General features: G+C 47.9%; 1 protein-coding gene across 1 annotated transcript in view; it reads left to right on the top strand.

Annotated features, from left to right (window-relative positions):
• Positions 1-8,556: 8,556 nt before the first annotated feature.
• Positions 8,557-14,992, top strand: part of LOC109294323 (myosin-16) — a 49,941-nt gene continuing 43,505 nt past the window's right edge. Inside the window, exons 1-7 of the mRNA XM_019512625.1 lie at positions 8,557-8,766; positions 9,682-9,825; positions 10,699-10,855; positions 11,744-11,771; positions 12,229-12,325; positions 12,481-12,573; positions 13,759-13,822. Of these exons, the coding sequence (XP_019368170.1) occupies positions 8,557-8,766; positions 9,682-9,825; positions 10,699-10,855; positions 11,744-11,771; positions 12,229-12,325; positions 12,481-12,573; positions 13,759-13,822 (793 nt within the window). The remainder of the gene's footprint in view (positions 8,767-9,681; positions 9,826-10,698; positions 10,856-11,743; positions 11,772-12,228; positions 12,326-12,480; positions 12,574-13,758; positions 13,823-14,992) is intronic.

A 14,992-nucleotide genomic window follows, 5' to 3' on the forward strand; every position in this document is an offset into this window, starting at 1 on the left:
AACAGCTCGGCTTGACTGGGAGTTGCGGGAGTATTTCAGCACTTGCCAAATGCAGCTGTTAAAGTCCATTAGCCAGATAGTATAAGTGTGTGTCTTGGAAAACCAGTGCAGTCCTGGGGGGCTTGTAATTCCACACCAGGGCAAACATTAGGGAGCTAATTTTAACTTGAAAGCAGCATTCTCTCTGCCAGCTAGGAGAGGGGATTAGGGTAAAAAGGGGTTTTTTTAAAATTATTATTTAAAAATAACATCAGACTTAAACACAGCGATTGATTAATGAAATTACCTTCTCTCTGCTACAGGACACCGATTAACCAAACTGCTGAAACTGTAATCACAAGAGTTCAGAAAATCTTATGAATAAGTTTTCTACAGGCAGAAAATAAGCTAATGTGGGCTCACATTGTGTGGCTGTAGTTCAGTCTCTGGGTCTCTTCTGGACTGTGAATGTTTGGATGTGCAGAAACACGCAGTCATGGAATAAGGTAACAAGGATCCCCACCTTTTGGGACTGTAAGCCAGACTGACTACTTTTAAAAAATTTCAGAAATTGAGCACACACAGAACCTGCCCTTTGGAACATTATCAAATCCAGGGGAACGAGTCACCTGTTAAAATCGTGGGAAACACTGTCGATTAGATGGGGAAGAACAATGCCAGGAAGCTATTAGAATATATCCCAAATCATTGTTTTCAGACTTGTTGAACTAACAAGTCCCTCCAGGTGCCACTTTGCCACAGGGGAATCATTGTGCAATTTAATTGGGTGCACGTGAATTCCCAGTCCCTTTCTGCTTCCTAAGTGCTGACAGCATTGCGTTTGAAGCTTGGCAGGAAGAATCCTCATCCCTGGAGTAGGAAGTTGCAGACAGAAGTCTTGCACAAGGATTTAACTTCGGTCAGGACAGCAGGATCAGCCCTGAAGGAGATGGTCCAGCCATAACTACCTTCTGGTTAAGTGAACCTGTTGCATTCATTTGCCAGTGGCTTTCTGCAACAGAAGTTGTGGGTAATGAGTGACCAGCAAAGACTGAACTGTATGCTAACGCCCTGTGCAACCTGATTTTTGTAAAGCTGCTTAGAATGGAAGTCAGTGAAGTACTCAGATCTTCTACTGGGAGCTCTGTGACAGGGGGAGTATATGCAGCATGAAACACTGTAGGGTCCTGATACTGATGAGGGCTTTTGAATGCTTCTGGAAAATACATATTAAATAGCAATCAGAAGGATTTTCACAGGTGCCTGGAAGTCAGTGGGAGTTGGGTATGAAACTTCAATTAGGCATCCCTCAAAATCATGGTCCAGGAAAGCAAGCTAGCAGAGATGGATGCCAAGAGCTCTCTTCTGTTTGAAGTCCACATTTAGAAACTGCTACAGCTGGGACAGACTTTTCAATAAGGCAAAAGAAGAGGATTGAATGTGCATCTTCTACCCATTCCTAGCTAAAGAGACCTTTGTGCTAGGCATGAGGACAGCACTGATCTTTGTTGCAGCATTTCATTTCTCATAGCCATAGACTTTGTAATTAGCTTGCAGAGCCCACCTGTAATTACATTCCCTGTGCTGCATCATTCTGTCCTGCCCTGCTCACATGTCCCTTTGGGTTTGGGCAGGATCTTGAATGCATGTCAAACCGATCCTCTTTGGAGGAATGAATTGAATACTTTCTCTTTGCACCAGCACAGCCCTTGGGCACCCCCACCTTGCTGCTCATGGGAAGAGCATGTCAGTATAGCTGAACCAGGACCAGAGGCTGCTTTCCCTCCCTCACCCTACTGCACCAGCAGGACATGTCCTGAGGCTGAGACCTAAACCTACCTGAGCAATGGCTGAAGGCAGAGTTAAGGGGAACCCTAGGGTTTTACCCCTAACCCCTGACCACAAACCCCCTTCTTTGACCTTCTGTTTTTCTTCCTGATTGCTACTGGAAGGGCTGGACAAAGCACGGTAGTTGCAGACTGAAGGAAAACAGCCCGGACATGAGGAACTCCAGTGGCCACTGATACAATTAGGGTTGGAGCCCTGTTGGGGCCAACTGGGACTGGTTGGTCGGTCTACTTCAGGCATAGATTTGGGCCAGTTGTGTGATGTGTCTGCTTTTTGGCTCTGTTTATGATCCTTGGTGAGGGGCAACTTGGAGTGTGTTCGTGGCTATGGGGTCTTGGGCTACCTACTGATTGGTCCATATAGAAACTGGCCATCTCTGACTGCTCTCACTGCTGTCTGTGGAAGTCCACAGATGTCTGTGCAGTGGAGCTGAAGGGTCTGGTCCAGCTGACAACCACATGAAGGGCAATGGGACTGCACGTGTTCGGGTTTTTTGTTTAAATCGTAAGTTTTTGGATGTCATTTCCTGTGTTACAGGAAGATCACAATGGCCAAGCCAGGCACTCATGTGTTTGGTAACACTAGCACGGAGGCTGCCTGCGTGTGAGTTGGGTTGCAGTGCTTAATTGCATGATTAATCATGGACTGTGCTTTCTGCAGGAACTGACTCCTTCACTGCGCTCATCAGGGGGTTTGGAAGTGCTCAGCATCTCACAAGATCAGACCCTAGGTGCCTGGTGCAGAGATCTTTGTCCTTGTTTGGTGAGAGTCTGGGCCATGTGCCTTCCTTCCCCAGCTACTGCCTCTGCCGTTCTCATGGGAGTACAATGATCTTTCTCAGCCGGGCACCAGACGACAGCTGAGAATGAAGCTAATGCATTTAGCAAAAGGATCAGCCTTATTTTTTTTCTTTGTAATGACTAACGAATGCAAAACCATCCTAGAGTCTCTGGGGCCAGCTCTTAATATAACTGCAGGGCTTCCCTTTCCAGATGCCTCCACTGCGCTCTCTGGAAAGGACTCGCCACAGATCAGTTTGCTGCCAGTTGACAGCAGCTCCGCGAATGTAGCAGGCAACATCTGTACGGGCGTTCCCTTTCCTCCAGGGCTTGTCAGAACAAGCTGGCTTGAACAGCAGAGCCCTGCAGCAGGAAGGCTGGGATGAGATCAAGTGACCAAAAAGTCCTCATAGCCCATGCTGACTTGCTGCTATCCTGCTTTGTGCTTTGATGTACAAGCTTTTCTCTTGCTCAGTCCTGCAAGAAGAGGGACCTTTGACTTTCCCCTTTATGGCCTTGTACTCAGTGTACTTATGTGCCCCCCATCCCAATACTATCTGAGTCCTTCCCAGTCTGGAATGTGTTTTTTCTACAGCGCGCTGGCAAGGGAGGGCAGGGCTGGCAGTGCACATGGGGAAGCCTGTGAAAGACAGGGGATGTGAGCCCTGGTCTCCCATGCCCGTGGCTCTTGCTCTAACAGGAAAATTGCTCTTTTTATCTTCTTATTGGTGTCAGCGGCTTCCCAGCCACATCCTCCAATGTTATTTGTGCAGGAGGGTACTAGTAGTTAGCCTGGTTAGAGCTAGCCAGGGCAGGGCACACGTTCCCTCTGCACTCTAGAAAGCAGTGTTAAAAATAATTGTGTGTATAATACAATCAGTAATGACAAGCGAGTTGGCAGGAGTCAGTCCAGTAATGCGGGACTCATAATAAAGGAGCGTATACTGTACAATGTAATGAATGAGTTTCTTTCTATGAGCACCGTTGCCCTCCAGTGGGTAGAATCTGAACTACTCAACTCTGTTTCATAAGCCCTATACTGTTAAGAAGGAGTGGGCATTCCCCTTTAGCTAGGGTGACCATACGTCTCGATTTGCCCGGGACAGTCCTGGATTCTGTAGGCCAATCCTGGCCAGTTGGTCAAAAGTCCCAGGCCGGAGTCTGGCAGTCCAGTGCACCAGGCAGGTACTCACCCTATCTAAGATGCCATATCCAAGGTTCCTACATTCCTTGCTCCCGCTCAGTTATCATCATCTAGGTTCACAGTGTGTGTCAATTCAGGCACAGAACATGGCAGGCTACAGCTGGCCAGGCCAGGCCTGCTTGTTCATAGAGAGAGGACCTTTTGGAGACTCCTTCTTGGAGAAACTTTTGAAATGTGTGGTTGCTTTGTCCCGTTCCCATCAATCTTAGGGCTTTTGTCATTGACTTTAAAGTCACCCCATCAACAGCCAAAATGATTGTTGTAGTTGTTGTTGCTGGACCCCAGGCAGGTTTCTGCAGTCATTGTAGAATCAAAAACTGCCCCCCACCCCACCAAACCCTGTCATCTTACCAAGGGGAAAGGTCTGTCTCTGGCTGGATTAGGTGGATGCTTGAACCTCTTAGTCATTTCTCTCCATTCTCATCCAGTGCTGGAGTTGCTGACTTTCTAGAGGAAGCAAAGTAATAATGACTGTAGGAAGATGTGATAACATCTTCCCCACTTCTACCTTAGTCTCTACCACCCACCCAAGGGATGCAGTACAACCTGGTGTATTTAATCAGTTAGGGGTAGGCACCCCCTGGCACAGGTGCCAGAGTATGGTACTTGAAGGCATTTTGCTTGGCACATGTACCTCTGGGTGGATGGCAGGGAAGGGGCCGAGGCTACGGGCCCTCGTGGCTCCTCCGTCATCCACCCCTGGCACACCAACATCTTACAAGTTGAAGTTGTGGGTGTTTTCAGCACTCTGCCCAAAAATGTTGCTGACCCCTGAATATGTGCTGATTCAAAGTATTATCCAAAAACTGCCTACAGGTGGGATACTTCTGAAGCATAGCCCTGGCAATAGTGCCCAGAACACTCTTCACCTCTCCCCCAGCTCAAACAGTGAAAATATAAAGACATGGGAGTGTGAAGCAGGCGTCACTGCCTTTGAGCCTGGCCCTGACCGTATTTAACAATCTACTTCCTGTCCTTGCAGTGGCAGGACACTGCTAGTCACCTTATCCCTTGTGGATAGTCAAAGGGTGGTTTTGATGTTTCAGGTATTGTGCCTAGTAGTTATGTGTGAAGGTTGTTCCCAGAGCTTTGAATAGGTTAGACCAGCACCTGTCTAGGACTAGACCTCCTGAGGTCCCTTCCAACCCTACTTGCCTATGATTTTACAATCCTCAACTCCCTCATCTTCCACAAGAGCCAAGTGCAGTTAGCATTTGGTAGGATCAAGCCCATATTAAAGAAAGTAAAAAAAAAAAATCCCGAGTCTGTTATGATTTTCAAACACTGGTTCATTCATTGAAATCATTCCTCGTGTGAACCTAATGAATAAGACTCTCTCTCTCTAGTTCATTCACAGGCAGTTTATCACACCTGCTCAGTTTTCAAAATTCAGGCCAGGATGGCTAGTTTTGATTAGACATGTACCCTCCTGTGATTTGCTGATGTTCACTGATTGAATGAACATCATTACAGAATTAGGCTTCTAGGGGGAACAGTCATTACATGATCAAAATCTGCTTTCCATAAGATCCCTCACATTTGCCTCCAATGTGTTTTTTCTGCAAACTCTTGCTGGCAAGCTCCCTCCCTCACATACTCGCTGTCGGCAAGCACAGCCCTTCTGCACAGCTCCCCATGGCTGGAGGAGATGATGGGGCTCTCCTCACTCTTTCCCCAGTCCCACAGTCCCCAGATGCTCCTGCTGAAATAAAGAGCAATGTAACGCTTAAAGCTGACATCTAAACGGCCAAGCAGAAGGCAGGGTAGATTTGCACCTCCTAGATGAACTCAATCAGAGCTATATAGCATGAGATGTTGTGATCGTCAGATGCTGTGATAGTCATCCTTAGGCTTCTCAGTCAATACGTTGCTGGGATACGAATGGGGACACTTCACATCTCCCAAGCAGAAGGGTCAGATTCAATCCTGGCATGAGCGGTTATACCTCTGCGTTGTATCTGCCTGCCTGCAGACTCGACTCCCCATGGAGAAGGCTTTTCATCACACATGGTTTGGGCTAGATACTCTTCTGAAGAGGAAGCCTCCTTCTGTCAAAACTGATCGGACCACTCAAGAAGCATAGCTGGTGCCCTGTGCCCATTCAGCCGGACTCCTGCCTTGCCCTGATGAGCTACCTTCACTAATGAAACCCTTGTCTGCCGCCTGGCATGAAGGACCTGGCTGTAAGTCATGGCTTAGGCAGAAAAATGTCATTAGGCAGCTGTTCTATTTCGGCCTCAGGCCCCTGGGCGCATGCAGTTGAGTTTGTTAGATGCCCTATAAGGAGAAGAAAGGGAAGGAGAATTCCCCAAGAAACAGGGCATAAACCGATCGCCCCTGAGGGACGCGAGCTTTGGCCAATTGAGTTCCAACACTGAGGCCAGCTGAGTTTGTGGATCTTAAATGGGCTGGCTTCTTTTTAAAAATAGTGCAGGCTCAGGCCAAAAGGATGGCTATAAAAGAAGCTGGCCAGCCCCTTGTAAACATGCGGCGTCTTTCAGCATCGTCTCTGGCAAGTACTTGCTGTGCGTGGCTCTTGGGTGGGAGCGTGGTGGGAAGCTCTGCAGGAATTCATATACCTGTGTTGGGCAGGGATTGGAAACAGAGGCAGGAAGGGGCGGTGTGATAGCTGGTTGTATGAAGAAGGAGCTATGTGTGTATCCTAACCAGTACGGATTCGTTTGCATCTGAAGTTGGGCAGCCTTGAATTCACCAAGAGTATTAAAGTGGTGCTCTCCTTTGAGAACCGAACCTAACATCCTGGAGTTCAGGGAAGGATGACGTAGAGAAAGAAAGAGAGCAAGAGCAATGAACCTGCTTGACTTTGCAGTTGTTTTTGAATAATGAGTTTAACACAAAGCAGGAAGTACCCTGTGGTGCTCAGACCAGAGGAAGGTATGGCAGGGCTTTGGGGCTGCCTGGCCACGTGCTCATCGGGTGACTTTTGGCAAGACATTTTGTACATTGGTTTGCAAAATACATGCTCCTGGGTCCCTATAGGAGACACGGTTGGGTGGCTGCAGGGGAGCTGAGCAGCCATAGCTCCCGCTGGCTATGGAAAGAAAGGCATGTGGTGAGAAAAATCAGACAGCCAGGTGCTTCTTGCTGGACTCTGTAAAATGGAGGCATCCCAAATGGATGGGCGCTTTTGAAGGTTTTCCATGCCCCAGTTTCCCCATCAGTAAAAGGCCCCACAAAGGGGCAGTGAGGCTTAATGAGTTAAAGGTTTGTAAAGGGCCAGGAGATGCTCAGGGCAGCAGCTGTGTGTGAAGGAAGTGGAAACTACCACACTTTTATTTATACATGCATTTCCCAGGGGAAGGGGGAGTGTAACATAGCTAATAATACACCAATCTGCTTTAGAGGAGGAGGATCCTATTCTGTTTCCCTTGCCCACATTCGGTGTTGACTGAGCCCCAGGTGGGTAAATGAGATTGCTGGGGGAGGGGAAGGGAATTGCTCCATGTGAGTAAGGGAGAGCAAAATCTTGTCCTAAAGAAGCCCTGTAAATCTGAGTCTAACAGCAGTAGCCAGGGCTGCAGATTCAGCTACTGGGAGTGAAAGGGAAAATGTCCCTTAACCCTACTCCAGGTAACCTCTCGCACTCCTGTATCTTGGATGGGCTACGTGGGAATTTGAAGAGCAAAACTTCTTCCTCCAGAGTCTCTGGGGAAATTTGCCCTGTCCATCGCTCACTGCGGTTGCTGGAGTTATACCATGACTTCATTTGGCTCCATTATAGCCTTTGGGGGTTGAAGGCTCTGCTCCACCATCTCTGGCCCGTATGGTTTTTTTTAGACCATCAAGGTCTTGAGAAGATGGTGGAGAAATGGAGCTCCCCGGTGGGACCGAGAGCAGGATCACTCTGCAGCCCAATGCCGGGCTATTCTGAGAGGCTGCAACCCAAGCGGTGTCTGCAGCAACTGGCAAACAGTCACCGGCCTGTCCCCACGGGACCTTCTCCGTCAGTCAAGCCTGACTGTAACCACACAGCTCATGCTACTGAGATGAATACTGGGGCTGAACGCTGCTCAGGGCTGCCGGCAATGAGGCTGAAGAAATGGAAAGCAGAATAGAGGCACAAAAGAGAAATATGATTGTAATTTAGGTAGGCAGCATGGGTAACAACAGCAGGGAAGACATCAGCCAGGCCATGTACCTGCCCATGCCCCTGGAGGGCTGGTACTTAGGTTGCTAGCACACCCAGGGGCCCCTGCTGCCACATCGTTGCTGATATTTTCACCAGGGCTAATTAAACTAAAGCTAGTTCTGGTTTGTCTACATGTACTCCAAGCACACCTTCCTTTTGCTGTGCAGACGCAGCCTCAGTCTTTCCTGGTAAGAGGGTTCATGTTTGGCTTGCATCTGCAGGAGATCCGGCAAGGAGAGCACAGGCCAGGCTTTGTGCCACCTGCCTTACTCTGGCCACAGGAGTAAGTGAGACATTTGGGGGTGATAGTCACTGATGACAGAAGCCCAGGGCCACACAGAGTCTCTGAGATGTTCAGCACATTGGAGACACCCTCACCTCCTCCTGTCCCGCAAGTTGTCCTCATATAGCCCTAATAGGATTCACTCAGAGATATCAGTGGCCAACATGGCAAAGGATAGGGCTTCAGGATTTCCCTTTGTGTTTCTTACTGTATTTTGGGCTCTTCCCCACTTCTTTTTCTCAGCTTTGAGGGAAGCACTGGTCCCCATCTCTTTGTCCTTCCGGCTTCACCTGCTGCCTGCCCTAAAGCAAAGATGCCTGGTGCGTATAAAGGAGAGTGTGGGGACGATGTGGACCCCATGCCATACCTGGCTCCTCCTGAAAAAGAGAAGATCGAGGCCATGAACAAGCCCTATGACATCAAGAAGTCATGCTGGGTGAAGGATGAAAAGGAGGGTTTTATCGCTGGTGAGATCCAGTCGGATGCGGGTGACCAAGTCACTGTGAAGACTGTGGCCAACCAGGTAAGTCTGGTGTGATGAGCTGGACAAGGGGGCAACAGCAACTCCTGCCCTGCTACTGCTGTGAATTTTGCAGGTGCTTTTCCGGGGTGAGCCTCTTGATTTCAGGGAGCCATTTCTTACTCATTTAGGTTAGGTTAAGACTGACATTAGTAGAAGTCAGTCATATCCTTCTGGACGGGAGGGAGAGGGACTGACAATTTAGTGCCTAAAAAGACTAGTCATGAAGCCAGTTGGGATACAAGAAGAGACACACTCGCTGGTGAAGTTTGTAGGATTGGGCTCTTCATTGGCAGAGCAGTTGGTGACCCCTGGACTGCCTGGAGGTGAATACGGCTGCTCCCACCCAACCCCTGAAAGCCACAGTGGGTGCACAGCCAGGTTTCTGTTCCTCCATGGGAAGGAAACATGGTCACCCTCAAAGTTTACTTCATAGATTAGGATGTCTCTGTGCTGGAGCTGGCAGCTCAGGAGGCTGAAGCCCACTATCCCTGGGGGACCTAGGCTCAGAAAGCAGCAGTTCAAGCTTGCTCCTTATTGCTGTGCCTGATCTGGATGAAGAACCAGTAGGGATAAAGCACAGTCCGGTGGCATTGGCCATTTCATGTCTGGAGTCCCTCTAAGATGGCTAATAAGGCAGTGTTGGCAGGGCAGAAAGGGACTGAGATGTGGATACACGTCCCTTGGGACTGTTAGAGTTTTCTCACATGGGCCAACAAACCCCCTTCAGAGGGTAACATCTTTGGTGGCTTCTGAAATGTTAGATTCAATCCACTGACCTGGCAAAGAAAGGTTCTTGGTACCATTCCCTAGTTGCATGAGCATCAGTCCTCTCACTCTGAAGGACACAGCCGGCGTCTCCGATGGAAGGTGTGTAGATCCCAGCCGCACTGACGCGGTGTTCCTCTCGCCCCACAGACCCTCACTTTGAAGAAGGATAATGTCCAGCAGATGAACCCACCCAAGTTCTACCAGATCAGTGACATGGCCAACATGACCTTCTTGAATGAGGCCAGCGTCTTGGACAACCTGCGTCAGCGTTATGTCCACATGAGGATCTATGTGAGTGGAACAGCCAGAGGTGACAGCTGTGCAGTGTGCAGCGATTACAGAAACAGTCCAGTGCAGAGAGCCAGATTGAAATCTTAAAATGAGGATGGTGCAAATCTGGTGCAACTTTAGCCTTCTAGCATTCAGCCCCTTCTCTCTGGCTGCTTGTCTCTCATCTGGTTAAAGCAAATAGCTAAGTGTCAGGATGCCTGGGTTGTCATCCTGACCCTGTGTCTCAAGCCATTCACCTCACTCTGCCTGTTTCCCACCTGGAAAATAGAGATAATGACCTATCGGCATTTTTAGTATAAATTGCAGCACCTCGCACACTGTCTGTGACCAAGGCTTGTAGGTGCTACTGTAACAACCACAATTATTATCCTTATTATTCTTATTATACCTTTCACTCAAGTTCTCAAAAAGCTTTACAGCCACAACAATAATGATGATAATGATGATGATAACAATGATGCTTGTACAGCTCAAGGGCATTTTGAGATCCTGGAGGGAAAGCTGCTATCTGGATGTATTATATTATTGGGCTTTTGAGAAAACTGGAGTGTCACCAGAGACAGCTCAGTAACAAGCTCCGTGTTTCCAACCGCCCCAATGATGATGCCTCTTTGCAAAACATGACCTGAATGTTCTTTGAAGAAACATGGTGAAAATCATCTTACCTAAATAATAACAGGGCCCCAAGCAACAATGTTTGCAAGTGGGTGGGAAGGGAACCTGGCTGCTTTTCCTTGCTGTGGGGAAGGAGTTTGTTGGCCAATGGCAGCCAGGCCCCCTGTAAAGATTTCTGCTTCTGAGCACAAAGCCATGGTCGTTTCTATGTTGTCCCTGCCACGTGCAGGATGGTTTATTTACTCTCTCTCCCTCCAGACCTACTCCGGTTTGTTCTGTGTGACTATCAACCCCTACAAGTGGCTGCCCATCTATGGAGCCCGGGTTGCCCAGATGTACAAGGGCAGGAAGCGTACAGAGATGCCTCCTCACCTGTTCTCCATCTCTGACAATGCCTACCATGACATGCTCATGGGTGAGTTCTAAGGACAAGCTGACTCCTCTGCTTCTATCTTCACCACCCGGTGTTTGCTTTTGTTCACGCTGACGTCAGCAAAGTGACCCTTGACTTATTGGAAGCCAAATATAGCCCCCCGGACAATGCCTTCTTCCCATTTCTCCAGCCACCTTCACTTTGCAGAGTGGCTCCTCTCCTGATGCTAGTCAAACCTTCTCATTCTCACCTTCCTGGCTCTGCACAGCTCACACCCCTGCTCATGTCTGCATTTGTCCTTCCTCTCAAGCTGTCCTCGCTTCATGCAACCTGTTGTCCTGCATGATGCTGTCTTGTCTGTGCTTGGAATGATGATGATGATTGCCCTCTTTCGGCTCGCAGGACTCCCCGTGTAAAACTCACCCTGCTTGTGCAGCCTTTCCTCTGCTGACCTAACCATAGCCTGGGCAATACCCATTGTCCCTCAGGGCCCTTTATCATCGCTCTTCCTAACTGTATCCACCCTGAGATACCTTCTTGAGTGTGAGGTTCTAAGCCTTGAAGAGGGAAGCACTGAAAGATGCTGCCAAGTTGGGCTTCCCTGGCATGGGAGAGACCAACCAGATCCCCACTGGCACTGATCCCGGGGGACTGGACCTCCATGGAGCCCTCTGGAGAGCTTTCTACAAGGCTGATAGGAAAAAAACAGAGAGAGTGTCCTGCAGATGCTCTCCTCCTCCCTGCCAAGACCCATGGTCATAGGCTTCCCTCTGTGGTTGGAGAAGGAAGAGACCATGGTGTGGAGGAGGTAGAAAGGAGCTGTCCCCAAGTCCAGATTATGTTCAAACTGCACAGGATTTCCTTTGCTCCTATGGGAATCTGAAAACCTTTATTAACACCCACTTTTGTCCTGTTTGTTCTTCTCCACAGACCGTGAGAACCAGTCTATGCTGATTACGTGAGTATTTCTTCAGGGTGTTGTTCATCCCTTTGTACCCAGTGAGCAGGAGAGAAGGCAACGGAGGAAGCAGGCAGTGAGCAAGAGGGCAGAATGAGGGGGGATGTCATCTGGTGCCGGTCAGGATGGCCCAGTCCTGTTCCCTTCTTTTCATCTGCTCCCTTCTCATGCACGGATCTGGGAGCTCCTTGGTACAATTCAGCAAGCATCAATTTTGCATGAGCGTAAGGCAGAGCAGAACCAGTTCACATAAATTTTGCAGGTAGCTGTCCCCAGAGGGTTTTACCCACAGCCACTACCTTCAGTTTCTTCCTGCTAACGTTGGAGAAAGTAAGATCTCAGCTCCTGCCTGAGAACAAGTGCAGCTCTCCTGATGCATGCAAACCATTGCTTGCTTTTGATCATTTCTTTTTTTCCCCCCCAGCACCTAATGGTTTTCCTTGTTCGTTTCACTTAGTGGAGAATCCGGTGCCGGCAAGACTGAGAACACGAAAAAGGTCATTCAGTACTTTGCCAACATCGGCAGCACTGGCAAACAGTCTGCCGACGGGAAGGTAAGGCTCCCTGACAGCAAGCGAGAGTGCAGGCATCCTGGCTGCAGCTACCTCTCCGCCATCCTGAGTTGAGCAGCTCGCGGGAAGAGCGTGGCTGTCACGAGTAATGTGTTCAGTGCTCTGATGATTTTGATCTCCTGCTTCTCCTTGTACAGGGGTCCCTGGAAGATCAAATCATCCAGGCTAATCCTGTTCTGGAGGCCTTTGGAAATGCCAAAACTACCAGGAACAACAATTCCTCACGTTTCGTAAGTGCTGGACTCTGCTGCCTTCAGTTCTGTTTCGATGGCAATTCCATTATGATTTATAAGTGCTCGCAAAGGGGAAAAAAATCCCTCTAGGAATAATAATGATGTATACAGCACACTGCATTTTCAGACAGTAGTGTGTGTTCACTACTATTCTACATCCAGCTATATGGCTTCCAGCTTCCTGAAGGAAGCACGTAAATAGGATGTAAATCTCAGAAACATGCATCCAGATTAAAAAACCACCAGACTAACAACCTCTAGCACTTATGTAGTGTCTTTAAAATACTTTGTTAATACTACCAAATGAACCCATAGTTTGTCCCATGGGAAAGGAAATTATCATGAAGGCCTTGTACCTATAGGAAAATTTATGTACACAATGATTCAGGAAAGCAGGAAGCCTGTACTCACATCCCCCAGAAATCACTGTCTGAAATATGTGTGAAATACTTTCATGAATGAGGGCCCCAGAGAGTTGTCCAGTGTCAAAGCCGGTGTGTGAAAGAGGTCCCAGTAGAGATGGGGAAAATGTTCCAAACAAAACTTTGGATAAGCGAAAAATGCAAATCCAGTGACACCAACTCTTGCAAATACCGGCTGACTTTGCTGATTGGATTAAAAAAATGAGAACCCTTCTAAACATCCAATCTGGGTATTTTCCAAATAAAATGCTCTGACTTTTCGCAGTGAAACGACATTTGCTTTCAACATTGGTAATAAAACCAAAACTTGTCCAAACGAAATGTGAACAACCCAACATGCATTTTTTTAACTTTTATTCTTTTAATGTCACCAAAACCCCCTGAAATGTTTTATTTTCATGCTGAATTGCCATCGGCTTTCAAATTTTTTCAATGGCCCATAAACTAAAAGATAGGGGGTTGTTAATGGCTTTTCCTAACTCCCAGTCCTTTGGCCTGTGCCATATTCACCATTATCTAATATTGTAAGAACAGGAAGATTTCTTTAAGTGCTGCTAAAATGTTCAAGAACAACAGGCTTTTTTTTTTAATAGATTTGATCTTTGAAAAGATTAAATTTCCTCTCGCTGACGTGCAAACTTGCCCCCGAAGGCACAGCTTTCTGTCTCCTGTGAATACTCTGACTCTGTCAGTTATTTGCTGTTTTCCTACAGATGCTGCAATCTTGGTGAACTGACTCATCTTTCATTTTCTTATCTAGGGCAAGTTTATCCGAATCCACTTTGGTACCACAGGCAAACTGGCTGGGGCTGACATTGAGAGCTGTAAGTAGCCACATTATTCTTTTCATTTAGTTCAGTTTGGGTCTGTCCAAAGCCCATTGGAGTGAATGGAAAAATTCCTACTGACAGCAGACATTGTCTATACCTGTATTATATTGGCCATACTCGGATCTCAATCGCAGATGTGCAAATATGGAGTTAACACTTGATTTTGATGGATTTGTCCTGATGAAGATAAAACCACAATCTGGTCCTATGTCTCTGGTAAAAGACATCCATTCTAGGTGGTGATGGCTTTATTTACTGGTTCTGGAAATGCCCACAGGGCACTAGCCACTGTACAGACACATCAAAGGCATGGTCCCAGCCCTAAATATCTTTGTGTTTTGGACATGGCCCACATCTTCCTCCAGCCATGTTGCTGTAATACAATGGCATCTTTGTAGCATAGTTAGAATCCTAAAAATAACTTTGTAGGGAAGGTGCATTGTTCTAGGTTTGCACCTGTGAATTTAAAACTAATCTGAGAATCATGGATCCTAGCTCTCATAATCCGGAGACCCCAGCATGTTTCCTGCCAAGAGACTTTCACAGGAGAAAAGCAGGAGAGAAAGGAAACATACGGGCTGCCGATGTGTAGCAAGGGATTCTCAGTTGCCTGCTATTTTCAATTTATCCATGTTCTGCTGCATTCACCTATGCAGTCGCTGAGGGCCGCAGAGGAAAGAGCTGCAGCTTCCTTGACTGTTGAGCAGTGCAAAGTGCTCCTTCCTCCAACCCCTGCTCTGCAAACGGGTTCATTTCCTGCCGTTGCTTCACTCACACACTGCAGCCTCCCTAGGTCTGACCAAGGGATCAGGGATCAGACTTCATGTCAGTGGGAAACAGCACCCAGGACCCGGGAAACTACAGGCCAGTTAGTCTTACCTCAATCCTAGGCAAGCTGTTTGAGAAAATAATTCTGGCACACATCCAGGAGGGGCCAGCAGGGGACTGCATGCTTAGGGGCAATCAGCACGGGTTCATCAGTGGCAGGTCCTGTCAGACCAACCTGGTGGCTTTTTATGATCAGATCACCAGATCATTAGATGCAGGGGTAGCAGTGGACATAGTCTTCCTGGACTTCCGGAAGGCTTTTGACACTGTCTCTCACCCCGTTCTCATTAAGAAAATGGGAGGCTGTGGTGTAGACACCCACACAGTCAAATGGGT

The sequence above is a fragment of the Gavialis gangeticus genome, unplaced genomic scaffold, assembly GCF_001723915.1.
Source record: "Gavialis gangeticus isolate Ggan-Ray unplaced genomic scaffold, GavGan_comp1, whole genome shotgun sequence".
In the NCBI taxonomy this organism is placed as follows: Eukaryota; Metazoa; Chordata; order Crocodylia; family Gavialidae; genus Gavialis; species Gavialis gangeticus.